Source organism: Papaver somniferum, chromosome 7, assembly GCF_003573695.1.
Source record: "Papaver somniferum cultivar HN1 chromosome 7, ASM357369v1, whole genome shotgun sequence".
Classification (NCBI taxonomy): Eukaryota; Viridiplantae; Streptophyta; class Magnoliopsida; order Ranunculales; family Papaveraceae; genus Papaver; species Papaver somniferum.
The window spans coordinates 185558137-185571454 of NC_039364.1; the positions used below are offsets into that span (position 1 = coordinate 185558137).

General features: G+C 39.3%; 1 protein-coding gene across 1 annotated transcript; it reads right to left on the reverse strand.

Annotated features, from left to right (window-relative positions):
- Window positions 1–477: 477 nt before the first annotated feature.
- Window positions 478–12379, reverse strand: LOC113299164 (glutamate synthase 1 [NADH], chloroplastic-like). Its single transcript, XM_026548134.1, has 22 exons — window positions 11388–12379; window positions 11182–11301; window positions 10929–11042; window positions 10190–10342; window positions 9667–9767; window positions 9449–9545; window positions 8833–8942; window positions 8612–8715; window positions 8288–8467; window positions 7865–8208; window positions 7709–7779; window positions 7129–7598; window positions 6088–6957; window positions 5725–5879; window positions 5279–5440; window positions 3577–5172; window positions 2875–3105; window positions 2483–2751; window positions 1887–2192; window positions 1479–1746; window positions 1119–1376; window positions 478–1006 (listed from the first exon to the last, which is right to left on the reverse strand). The coding sequence occupies exons 1-22, from the start codon at window positions 11787–11789 to the stop codon at window positions 740–742; spliced, it is 6648 nt and encodes a 2215-aa protein (XP_026403919.1). The 5' UTR covers window positions 11790–12379; the 3' UTR covers window positions 478–739.
- Between the last annotated feature and the right edge of the window lie 939 nt (window positions 12380–13318).

Genomic DNA, 13318 nt, shown 5'->3' on the forward strand with positions numbered 1-13318 from the left:
AATTTTTGATTTCAAGTAATCAAATCCTAATTTTAAATCACAACTACTATCATCTATTTGTTTTGTTTGTTGAACTCCATTTTTTTTTTCTAAGTTTCAACTTTAAGGTTAATGAATTTTAGGTTTTAATTTTAAACAATCAATCATAACATTTGTTTGATCGATGATCTTTGTTTTCAATCAAAATTAAAATGATGAAAAAAAAAATCAACGGGTAGAAAAGAGAAGAAGTGGAATGACATGATTATGAAAATAAAGGATATAAGTTTAGATTTAGTATAAAGATGAAGGACAATATAGACAATTTTTTAAGACACCCCTTAACCTCCTTCAATGGATGGGAATAAAAAGGTGGCCCCTAATTCCTTTTGAGTGGTCCCTAAAGACGCAAGGAAAAAGATGCATAAAAAGAAACTTTGGTTACTGCTAGCAAAACAATAAAATGGAATTACTAGGGTCCAAGATGAAGATGAGATGTAAGCCAAACACCAACCAAAAAAGCCCTTTCTTTATATTAGCTTTCAAGCAAAACCACTGTACATTATTCCTTCCCCAAACCCCCAAGACTTTCTATGGGAGAGGACACATTTAAAAAATTCTATAATTATTAATTTACCGAGAAAAATAAAGCCCACAGAGCTGCGTTTATAGTATCCACACTTCATTATGGATCAAAAAGTTATTTCTATTTCACGAAGAAAAAAAAAGGGGTAGAAAACTATCAGGGTAATGAGGGTAATTATGGTTTGTATGCCCTCTCAAGTTGGTTCTTGAGGTTATCATCACTGATGCTGTTGTGGTCGGCTTCATCTTCACCTTCCATCAGGTATTTGTCTACTTGAGCAGCAGCTTGTCGTCCTTCAGAAATGGCCCACACTACTAAAGATTGACCTCTTCGGCAATCCCCTGCTGCGAATACTCCTTCAACGTTTGTTGAGAACCGACCATACTCCGCCTTGTAGTTTGATTGGTTGTCTTTCTCCAATCCTAGTCCATCAGCAACAGTCTGGAGAAGTATGATAAAGATGAGTCTTCGATAGTATACAAACCGGGAGAAGTATGGTACAGAAGAGAGTATTAATTGTTGACGGAACTATGACAGAAGAAAGTATATTTACCGATTCAGGTCCAAGGAAACCCATAGCAAGGAGAACAAGATCAGCCTCTATTACCTCCTCTGATCCCTCAACCTCCTTAAACTGAAACTTTCCACTGGCATCCTTATCCCACTGAACTCGGACCAACTCCAACCCTTTGATAACTCCATTCTCATCTCCAACAAACCGCTTGGTCAAGACCTCGTATGACCTTGGATCTTTGCCAAACTTGGTTGCTGCTTCTTGGTGACCATAATCCACACGGAAAATACGTGGCCACTAGATAATAAATATATAAAAACAACATAAGAATGCAGTCCCAAACAGTAAATGGACAGCAAGTGGAATAAAAATTATTCAGAAGAGTAGAAGTGGCAGAACCTGTGGCCAAGGGTTGCCTGGAGCTCTGGTACGAGGTGGCTCAGGTAGAAGCTCCAGATTTACGACGCTGGTACAGCCATGACGAATGGATGTCCCTATGCAGTCAGTACCAGTGTCGCCACCTCCAATGACTACTACTTTCTTTCCTTCAGCAGAAATGTATCTTCCATCTTCAAGATTGCTATCGAGCAGGCTTTTTGTGTTTGCATGAAGAAACTCCATGGCAAAATGCACTCCTGACAGTTCTCGTCCAGGAACAGGAAGATCCCTGTAACCAACCCAAGATTCTTATTAGATAATAAACAATGCATTGCCTTCATTCAGAGTAGATCCGGTTTGCCAATCCATCCAACTTTGGAAATGTGCCGAAGATAAAAACATCACAATTAAATTGCTATTTCATCCTACCTTGGTTTTGTAGCTCCTAAAGCCAGAACAATTGCATCATGTTCGTTTCGAAGCTTTTCAAGAGAGTACATGGGATTGTTTCCAACACTAGCGTTCACCACAAAATTGATGCCTTCCGCAGCCATTAGGTTCACGCGTCGCTGAACAACACCCATTTTATCAGCCTTCATGTTGGGAACTCCATACATCATCAGTCCCCCAATTCTATCAGCACGCTCGAAAACAGTCACCAGATGGCCCATTTTGTTCAGCTGATCTGCAGCAGCTAAACCAGCTGGTCCACTCCCAACGACAGCAACCCTCTTTCTGTTTGTTTAATTTTGCAAATAAAACATTAGCAGTGGTCCTTATTTGAACAAAGATGGTAGGTCAACTTCAAAAAGAAAGTATATATGCTGACTTGTATAAAAAGAAAGAAGCCTATATAAGTTTCAGTAGACCTAAAACTAACTCATTTGTTCTCTACCCCTAAGATACTGCACCAAAATTGTGAGTGACAGAAACGTGTGAAAATAAGAGATTAATGCTCACTGCCAACACTAAGTCAAAATTGAATGGACAAATTATTAGTGGACATTAAAAGAAAGAGGCATTACCCTGTCCTCACGACTGGAGGTCGAGGTACAATCCACCCTTCCTCAAAGCCCTTATCTATAATGGAGCACTCTATATTTTTAATAGAAACAGGGTTATCGATGATGCCGAGAACACAAGAACCTTCGCATGGAGCAGGGCACACACGCCCAGTGAACTCTGGGAAATTGTTCGTCTCCAACAGCCGATCGAGCGCCTCACGCCACCTATTTTGGAACACTAACTCATTGAACTCCGGTATCTTGTTTCCAAGAGGACACCCACTGTTTTCCTACAGGATATAATATGTGACAGAAAATTTTTAAGTACTTGACCAGAACGCCAACTTGATTACAATTTTATGGATCAACTGTAAGGCCTCCTTGAACTGTAATCCCAAGTAGAATCATCATACCTGATGACAGAAGGGAGTTCCACAGTCCATGCAACGAGCAGATTGGGTTTTCAAGAGTGGTCCTGGCTTGCTTTCTATCATAACCTCGTCCCAGTCACTCATACGAACTGTAGGATCCCTGTATGAAATGCTCTCACGCTCATAAGCAATGAAGCCCCGATGCTTTACTGCACCAGTAACACTAGTAGGCCTGGCTGGGGATTCTTCTTCTTCTTCTCCTGCTTCTTTCACCTATGTATTTCAATTCAAATAAAAGAATCATATTTGTATATGGAAGGTGAAATTTGAGTAGCAGAAATAACTCAGATTTAGAGATGAAAATTAGAAAGTAAACATAATTAACTTTTTTGCCGCAAATGAAAACCCTTGTAATTTGAGTTTATGTTAATATAAATTAAGCAAATATAGAGAGATTTACCATGCTTTTGAGTACAACATAATCCCTGTTCTTTTTTATAATCAAGTTTATATTGAAACCTACCCTAAGACAAAATGTTACAAGATAAGAAAAGAGGACAAGAAAGAAGAGGGAAGAGAAGAGAATAACCTAAAAGGCTAGAAGAGAAAACAGTGACTCAATGGTACATCAGAAGAAAGACCAAACCATTTTCAAAAGCCAATTTTCTGACGTATATATGCAATAGCAAATTGAGAAACCTACAATAGAATTTTCAAGCAATAAGCATGCATCGGTCAACTCACCTCACTTGCTTTCCTTCCAGCTGCTGCCAATTTCTTAAGCTCTTCAAAGGCATCCTTTTCCTTCCACTCAGCTTCGTCTGGGTCCTCAGTATCACTTGGAGCTTGTGGATCGGCTTCTTTTTTGCCAGTCTGTGCCTTCATGTCCTGAAGAACCCGCTTATAATCTCTTGGGAACACTTTAACAAACTTGGACAGAAGATTATCAAAATCTGCAAGAACTTCTTTGGCTAGTTCACTCTTTGTATGACGTTGATGTTGTTGGATCATCATCATCAGAGTCGATTTATCCTCTTCCTCTTCAACTTTATCAAGATCCACCAACTCAAGATTGCATCGAGTGCTGAACGTCTGATCCCTGTCGAGAACGTATGCTATTCCACCACTCATACCAGCTGCAAAATTCCTACCAGTTTTACCGAGCACAACAACTGTCCCACCAGTCATGTATTCACAACCATGATCTCCAACACCTTCAACAACTGCCTTAGCCCCTGAGTTTCTAACACAAAATCTCTCAGCTGCCATCCCATTAAAATAGGCCTCACCACAAGTAGCTCCGTAGAGAGCAACATTACCGATCACTATGTTCTCCTTTGGATCAAACCGGCTGTTCCTTGGAGGGTAAACTACAATCTTACCACCTGATAATCCTTTTCCGACGTAATCATTGCTGTCACCTTCAAGCTCTAGCATGATGCCAGGGCAGAGGAAGGCTCCAAGGCTCTGACCTGCACTTCCACTAAGCTTGATGTGAATGGTGTCCTTAGGAAGCCCTTCCAAGTGATGGCGTTTAGTTACTTCATGGCTGAGCATGGTGCCAACAGCACGATTTACATTCTTAATTGGTACATCTATATATACAGGAAATTTTTTCTCTAGTGCAGGTTCAGACAAGGTTATAAGCTTTCGGTCTAAAGCCATATCCAAACCATGATCTTGCTTTTGGATGCAAAATTGTGCAGCTTCAGGCCTAATATCACGAGCAGGCCTTAGGAGCAGAGAAAGATCAATGTTCTCCAGCTTTTCATTACATTTCACAACTTCTTTATCAACCTCCAACATGTCTGATCGACCAATCATCTCGTTGATTGTTCGAAATCCAAGGTCCGACATAATTTCTCGCATCTCTTCCGCAAGCATAAAGAAGAAATTGATGACATGTTCTGGTTCACCAGCAAATTTTTCACGGAGAACGGGATCTTGTGTAGCAATACCAACGGGGCAGGTGTTTTTGTGGCACTTCCTCATCATAATGCAACCCAGGGTTATAAGAGGAGCAGTGCTGAAACCAAATTCCTCCGCACCAAGAAGTGCTGCAATGGCCACATCTCTTCCTGTCTTCAACTGCCCGTCAGTTTGAAGAGTAGTTCGGCCGCGAAGATCGTTTGCAACGAGAGTTTGATGGGTTTCAGCAAGACCAAGCTCCCAAGGGAGTCCAGCATTCTTAATACCGGTCCAGCGGGAAGCTCCTGTGCCTCCATCATGACCTGCAATCAAGACATGATCTCCATGACCCTTAACAACTCCACTGGCAATTACTCCAACTCCAGCTTCAGATACAAGCTTCACACTGATTCGGGCCCCCGGATTGGCATTCTACAAAGGAATACAAGACATCCATCAGCAGTTAGGACCAATACGCTAAATCTAAACATCAGAGCATATACACACCCACCATAAAGGGTGCATAAGAGAAGTGTACCTTGAGGTCGTGAATCAATTGCGCCAAATCTTCAATGGAGTAGATGTCGTGATGAGGTGGTGGACTGATGAGGCCCACACCAGCAGTAGAATTTCTAGTGATCGCGATGTCTCCAATGACCTTATGGCCTGGAAGTTCTCCTCCTTCACCTGGCTTAGCCCCCTGTATTGAAGGCAAACAAAGTTTAGAAGAGATATAATATACACGAAAAAACTAAATTCTAGTTCATATCCTCACCAAATGCCAAAGGTAGGATTGAGTTGAAGGTGCAAAGACACCCAAAGGTGCTTTGCGAACACAGCAACATCTGCCCATGAACATAAATCCATAAACAAGAGGAACACTCGTTCCGAAAGGGATACATGTGCAAACAGTAAATGTGGAGCTTCAAACTGAAGTCTATATACACAGGAAACTAAAACCAAAAAGTTCAAACAAACAATTACCTGAGCCATTTTGATTTGTATCTCATCAGCATTTGTAAGATAGTAGCTTGAAACTCCGAATCTTCCACTTGCAACTTGCTTGATCGCACTTCTCTTCGGGTTCATTGAACCATTAGGAAGAGGCTCCATCCGGGATGGGTTTTCACCTCCCTCTCCTGCAGGTAATGATATCCATGTCATACTAGAAATAGATGTTCAAAGGTACAAAGATAACTGCAAGTTCAGATTTTTTTAGTGACCAATGAAACAACTACATCTATTTTATAATTGAAAGTTTGAGAACACACCCTAAAAGGACAAGCAATGTGATTATAACGGAAACAGAATGAGAATTTGAGAGCTTCGCAAAAATATAAAACATACCAGTATTAGACTTCCCCCCAATCGTATTCATGGCAACAGCCAAGGATGTGTGTGCCTCCAAAGAAATTGATCCATAACTCATGGCTCCAGTGCAAAAGCGTTTCACTATCTCACTAGCAGGTTCAACCTCTTCCAATGGAACTTTCACTTCTGAATCTCTGAATTTCAACATCCCTCGTAAGTTACACGATTTATTCAGCTCCTGAATGCGTTTTGAGTACTCCTTATACGCGGCCACACTGTTTGTCCTTGCAGCCTCTTGCAGTTTTGATATAGCAAGTGGATCATTAAGATGCACCTCACCGTTCTTCCTCCAGTGATAATCTCCAGGATTGGGCAGTGCAACGGCCTCTGCACTTCCAGCAGGCAAAACTCGGGCTGGAAATGCAAGTTCATGCAGTCGAAGAGCATCTCTAGCAAGCATTTCAAATGTTGCACCCTCGACTCTGCTTGGAGTACCATTGAAACACTTCTGGATCACCTCAGATGAGAGACCAAGAGCTTCAAATATCTGTGCACCTTTGTAAGAGGCCAGGGTTGAGATACCCATTTTAGCAAGAACCTTCATCATCCCATAGTTGCTTGCTTTGAAGAACTTCTTCACCAGCTCTTCCTTGGTGTGCAACTCACCGGAGGACCTAGATGGAATCTTCCCATCAATTTGTAATCTCCAAATAGCCTCTATGGCTAAATATGGACATATAGCATCAGCACCAAATCCAACAAGAGTACAGAAATGGTGAACTTCACGTGGCTCTGCAGATTCGACTATCAGCCCAATTCGAGTCCTCTCAAGCTTTGAGACCAAATGTTGATGAACAGCACCAACAGCCAGGAGGGAGCTTACAGCAACACGTTTCGAAGAGAAAGCTGCATGATGTGAACAGAAGAAGCCAGGCCAAGTTGATAAAAATGCAACGAGTAGGTGTCATGCAAGTGTAAAAAAAAATTACTGACATTTGAGGCAGCCTAATAGATTGTCAACAAAATAGGAGTTATATTAGATCTATCATTTAACCCCAATTAGGGAAAATTTATTACCTCTATCGGAAAGCACCAATGTCGTATACCCCTCTTTAATGGCAGTATGTGCTTCACCGCAGATCCTATCCAAAGTCTCTTCCAAACCTTTCTTACCACGGATCTTGGAGTAAGTTATGTCAACAACCTTGCTACGCCACCCTCTGTAGTTCATCTTTTTAATGGCCTCCATTTCTTGAATGGAAAGAAGTGGACCTTTAAGTGAAAGGCGGTGACACTGCTCTTCAGTGGTCTCAGTAAGATCGCCTTCCGGACCAATCATGCACTCCATCGACGTAACTATCTTCTCACGAATTGGGTCAATAGGCGGGTTTGTTACTTGAGCAAACATCTGCTTGAAATACTCAAATGCAAGTTTCTCCCTGTTTGACATCACAGCTAAAGGAGCATCGTTACCCATTGAACCGAGGGCTTCAGTACCATCCTTGGCCATTGGCAACATCAACATTTCTAATCCTTCTACAGTGTAACTACAACATGAACAAATTTCAGCAATATACTGGAGAATGGGATAAAAAAGAAAGAAAGGGACCTAACAATTCAAGCAGTGTAACAGGGTTCAGGATTATTATATGCTCACCCAAAAGCCTTCAGTGGAGCCAACAAACCACGAACTCCCATGTTTTCCATGCTTTCATCCATTTTAGATACCTAAAAGAAGCAATACACATTTATAAGAGTTCGTGACGTTAGATGCCGTACTGGAAGCTACATATAGCCGCATCTTAATACTTACAGGCACCACACCAGAAATAAGCGGCGGGACCATGTCAGATGCATTGAGGGAACTGACGATGTCCTTTAGTGTTATCTTCTGTTTACTGATCCATTCTCTGTATGGCCTAGCTGCTGAATATTGCTTCTTAAGAGCCGCATCATCCACCACAATATGCTTCTCAAAATCTACTAAGAGCATCATGCCAGGATTTAACCTTCCTTTCCTGCATACATCTTCTGGAGGTATGTCTACAACACCAACTTCACTTGCCATCACAACTCGTCTGCTATGGGTAACATAAAACCGACCAGGACGCAATCCATTTCGATCCAATGTGGCTCCAAGATAACGGCCATCAGTGACTGCAAATGATAGCATACAAGGATCAGTACCAACCAATGAATAAAAAGACGGAAGCAGTATCAATATAAATTTCTTTACATGATATAAGAGCAGGCCCATCCCACGGTTCCATAAGAGCAGAAAAATATTCATACAAAGCCTTCCGCTCAGGATCCATATTCTTGTCATTTTGCCATGCTTCAGGAATCATCATCATCACAGCCTCGGGAAGACTTCTACCAGCTCGAACTAGGAGCTCAAGGACGCCATCAAATGCTCCTAATATAGCACACAACTTCATATTAGGAAATGTGTTTAAAGATGGAATGGGTTCGGTTCTCACTTGTCTCCTACCTTTGTACTACTTTTAATATACATCTAGACTTTTCCTGGCATTAGCAGAGATTTACACAAAAGGCTCACCTGAATCAGACGAGCTGGCATCCACAATGGGAAGAAGTTTCTTCATCTCATTCTTTGACAAGCCAAGCTCCTTGCACTTGAGCAAACCTTCGCGTGCCTTCATCCTATAAAGCGAGAAGATTGCAGTTCTCCTAAGTCCTAATATCTGGTGATGTGCAAAAACTATAGACTAATCGACCAAGCAATTTACGAGATATTGCAATACAATGGCACAGACATACCAGTTCACGTTGCCTCGAAGCGTGTTTATTTCACCATTATGGCCCAAGACTCGCATAGGTTGGGCACGATCCCAGCTAGGGAAAGTGTTCGTTGAGAAGCGAGAATGCACCTGCAATACCAGTAAGATATGACAGAGATGTCACTTGAAGTTTGAGATAACTTCTTCAGATGATTATGCAATCCTACTAGCAGAAAATATATTGATGCTCAGAGATCCAAATAAATATCACATTTTAGTTGTATTTGCAGTGCGCCAAAGCATCACCAGAATCCTAATCTACCTTGTCCAAACACAATTCCCTTTCCACCTCCAAATTGGAAGTCTCCTCAAGAATTGACCATAGGGAAGAGCACTGCATCAAGTTTCTGCAACATCTTTTACTACATATTTAGGGTTTTTTCCTAGTCACCTAAGGCATCCAATCTATTATCCAAATTTAAAGAGTAATCAAGAGAATACAAGAACTTAAGAAATCATTCAAATCTTGATTCCGCAGAGCTCTTATTTTTCCTTACATCTGTCTGTTACCGGTGAGTTCCCCATGCTCCTCGTTGTTGAAGTATGGAGATTGTGATTGTGAATAAAGAAGTGAGTTAAATAGAAAATGTATTTACCAGGGCCATGTAGCTCGTAAATTTTTGATTGTTAAGGTCTGCATAGTAGTAATTCTTCAACTGGTCGGGTTTTAGTTGACCTTTGTAAACAATAGTCCTGGTAAAACCAAAAAAGAATATAAGCCAAAGATATGGTCACAAAGCTAAATAAGAAACAAACAAACAGCCAAAATACTGAACACAAATAAGAAAACACCTAAGTTTTGCAGTGAGCGCACCTAGAGGAAAGGGAACATATATAGAAGTCTTTAACTCCACCATGCTGGAGATTCAAAGCAGCTCTGATAGCCACCATAGCCACCCTTCTTAATATGTACATCTGAGTACACCAGGCAAAAGTGAAATTGTGAACAACCAGATACCATAGTATTGCAATTGTACATGTCTATAAAACGACTCTAGAGAACATAAGGGAGAAACATCAACTGATTCAAGAAGCTCTCCATGAGAACATATCATGTGCAGCTACTATAGTGAAAAAAAAAGAAGGGGAAAAAGGTAAACATGGCTCATGAATAGCTGCAAGTCAATGTTTTCCTTCTTTGCTAAAGACCTACTCTTAGACCGACAATTGGGATGCTAACATGTGGGAAGCAGAGCTCCCCAGCAGCAACCATCAATTGGATGAAGATTGTTAAACTAATGAACATGTCCATATATCAAAGCTGTAGAAACATAATATCACACTGACACTAGAATTTTGTGCACCCGAGAACAAACTAATAAACTAATTTTGAATACCTGCTGCTCAAAATCAGCTTTCGATCTGGGACTTTTTGCAAGGAATACTTGTTCAACAACAGGTTCTGTTTGTAGAGCAGACTTTCCCAAACCAGAATTATCTGTTGGCACAGTACGCCACCCGAGTACTTCATGTCCAAGTGACTCCGCAACCTTCATGCACAGCGTAGGTCTCAGTTAAAACGTAAAACATTAACTTCAAAATTCTCAATCCAGATTTAAAACACCTTGTACATAAACAGGGCAAGTTATACATTGGATATTGTGAGGGCAACACTTATAATGATAATAAACAGAACCAGAGTTAGTAAGCCTGCCTCCTAATGATAATGAACAGCGCTCCAGACTTAGTAAGCATGTTGTAAGAAACTTAATCCAGATTGGAGACAATCACTTAAAGTTGACAGTTGAATAAGAGGAACTGAACCTCTTCAAGCATGTCTTCGTTTCAAAGGAATTAAAAAAAAATGGATGAGATACCTGATGGTTCAGATCAAATTTAGTGGAATAAATACCCCATTTTCAGAATTCTTCAAAAATACCCCCAAGGAGTATTTTCAAAGTCTTTAGGGTCTAGTTTTTGGCACACCTAATATCATATTAAGTCAATTCAGGAGTTGACGTTTTCACGCGTCGAAAACATACTAGTTCAGTTTCATTATCCAAGAAAGTACTAGTTCAGAGTACCAACAATCTAACCTTCCTACCCACATGTCATAAAATTGAAGCAAGAAATTACCTTTGTGAAAACAATTTTACTTTCTTCCCTTCGAGAGTCAGATGTTGGCATAAACAACATGCCAACAGCATACTCCCCTGCTGGTGGTAGCTGAAATCCAACATCCTTAGCGACCTAACAACAAACAATCCAAATTCAATATCAAATTAATATTCATGTTTTCAACTGCCAGTTCAAATATTATATTCATAAAATTTAAAAAAAAAAAAGAAGACAAACATTTCCAGTTGTTAAAATAAAAAGATAATCAGACCTCAATGAAAAAGTCGTCAGGAAGAGCAACAAGAATTCCAGCACCATCTCCAGTGTTTTGTTCGCAACCACAAGCACCTCTATGTGTCATCCTTACCAACATCTCTATAGCATCAGTAACCTAAAAAAACAATCAAAAAGGCAAACGTAATTTACAACATGTACATAAAAAACGTACAATTGAGAAATTGAGGGACAACTACTTACAGTTTTCCGGCTACTTATTCCTGATAACTCAGCAACAAATCCAACTCCACAAGAATCCTTATCAAAAGAAGGATCGTACAAACCAAGTGGTTTTTCAGGAACTTGTGATAACATAGAGCGTACAACAACTCGAAGTGTTGGAGAACGTCCTGGGCCATCTGATCTCCACAACTGAAATCTTTCAGGTGAAGATCTCAATCGTGTTCCTAAAAACTTGTTCTCTATAAAAAGATTCTCTCTTCTTGTATTAGAAGAACAACGAGTCGTTGATGATGAAGATCCATTACGTCTCAAAGGAACAACAACATTCCATTGATTATTGTTAACAGAACAACGAGTTGGTGATGGTAAGACAATAGAACTGTTTCGAGCTTGAAAAACAGAACCAGATAGTGCCGACATCGGTTCAAAATCAAAGATCTTTAACTCCAATGAAGTTTCTTTTTAACGCTCTAATCTGGTTTTTGTATTCAGTTATGATTTTCCGCGTTTTTTTTTTGTTTTTCAAGCTCACGGATAAATACCGATACTAACACCAGATCAGGTATAAGATTTTCTGAACAGAACTTTCGAATAAGTAATTTTTCGACGATTTTTTAAACAGATCTAAAAAGACCTTTTCAGCTCAGAAAACCTGATTCTCTTTTGAAATCATTTATTAAGAATCAATCTAATCTCTGATGATTTTTTTTCCACACGGAAAAAAAAAAACTCTATGCGATTCTCTCGACAGATTTCTCGTGTTTTATTTTAATTTTTTTTTTGTGCGAAGAAAGTTTATCTCTCTGAACCTTTCTGGTTCTTCTTCTTATAAACAAAAGCAGAAGAAAAAAAAATGAACTAACAGGGAGATCAGAAGATTCAGAACCACAGTAAATCTCGGAGAGATGAGGAAAAAAACAAATGCTCTTCAGAGCGAGAAATATATGAAAATGAGAATCCCTCGGAGTCCCACTTAAAACCGACAACCTCCCTTCTCTTCTTTGTTACTCTCGCCCAGAAAACTAGAGTTCTTCCCCTTATTTATTAACTACCCAGTGGGACCCAGTCCACAGTCTCATCCTAACCTATAAAGTGTGGATCCCACTCGCTTTTAAAAGTGGGTCCCACTCCAATTTTTCCCATACAGATATATACAATGATTTCTCTTCGTCAATGCCATGTGGAATATTGACCACGCGGCACGTTAAAGCCGTTTCGTGGGTCCTATTTGGGGGAAAACCTAATAAGCCGCCTTGATTAAGTTCACAATAAAACTGTATAGTACTAAACTGTTGAACATTTCGTAAAATATAAACTAACGCTAACTAAGAAATAATTAAGTTGTATTTGGTAAGATTTTAGATTTAATTATTGTTGTATTCAATTACAAAAACAAATATATCTCTTGTAAATAATTTTATTCATTTTTTGGTTTTAAAAATAAATAATTTTTTACTATCAAATACATATAACCTTAAATTTATTAGATTATTAGTTTATTACTCGTATTATTAAAAATATTATTTTTCTTAACCAGTTTTGATTATAACTATAATTTTCAAATAATAAATCAAGTTAAAATTGAATGCTTTTTTATTTATTTTTGTAATCTACCATTAGTATTTCATTTTATTAAGAAACGTTTACATGATGGATTTTGATTAATTTTTGTCTTGGAAAATAAATACTCCTATTAGAGAGGAGTGATTTGTCCAAAAACTCATGCGTAGCGAGAAGCCCGAAAAATTTGATTTTATTATTCTGCTGAAGAAGAACTTGATCTTGTCTTCGTCAAATTGTCGATGTACCTCTATCCAAAAAAAAACGAATCACGAACAAATTTATAGAAAGAAACACTTTAAAAGTGCAGATATAATCGCTCTACTAGCGAAGACAACATCGCCCTGATAGTGAAGAAAATTATTAAAAACGATGAAATAACAACTAGA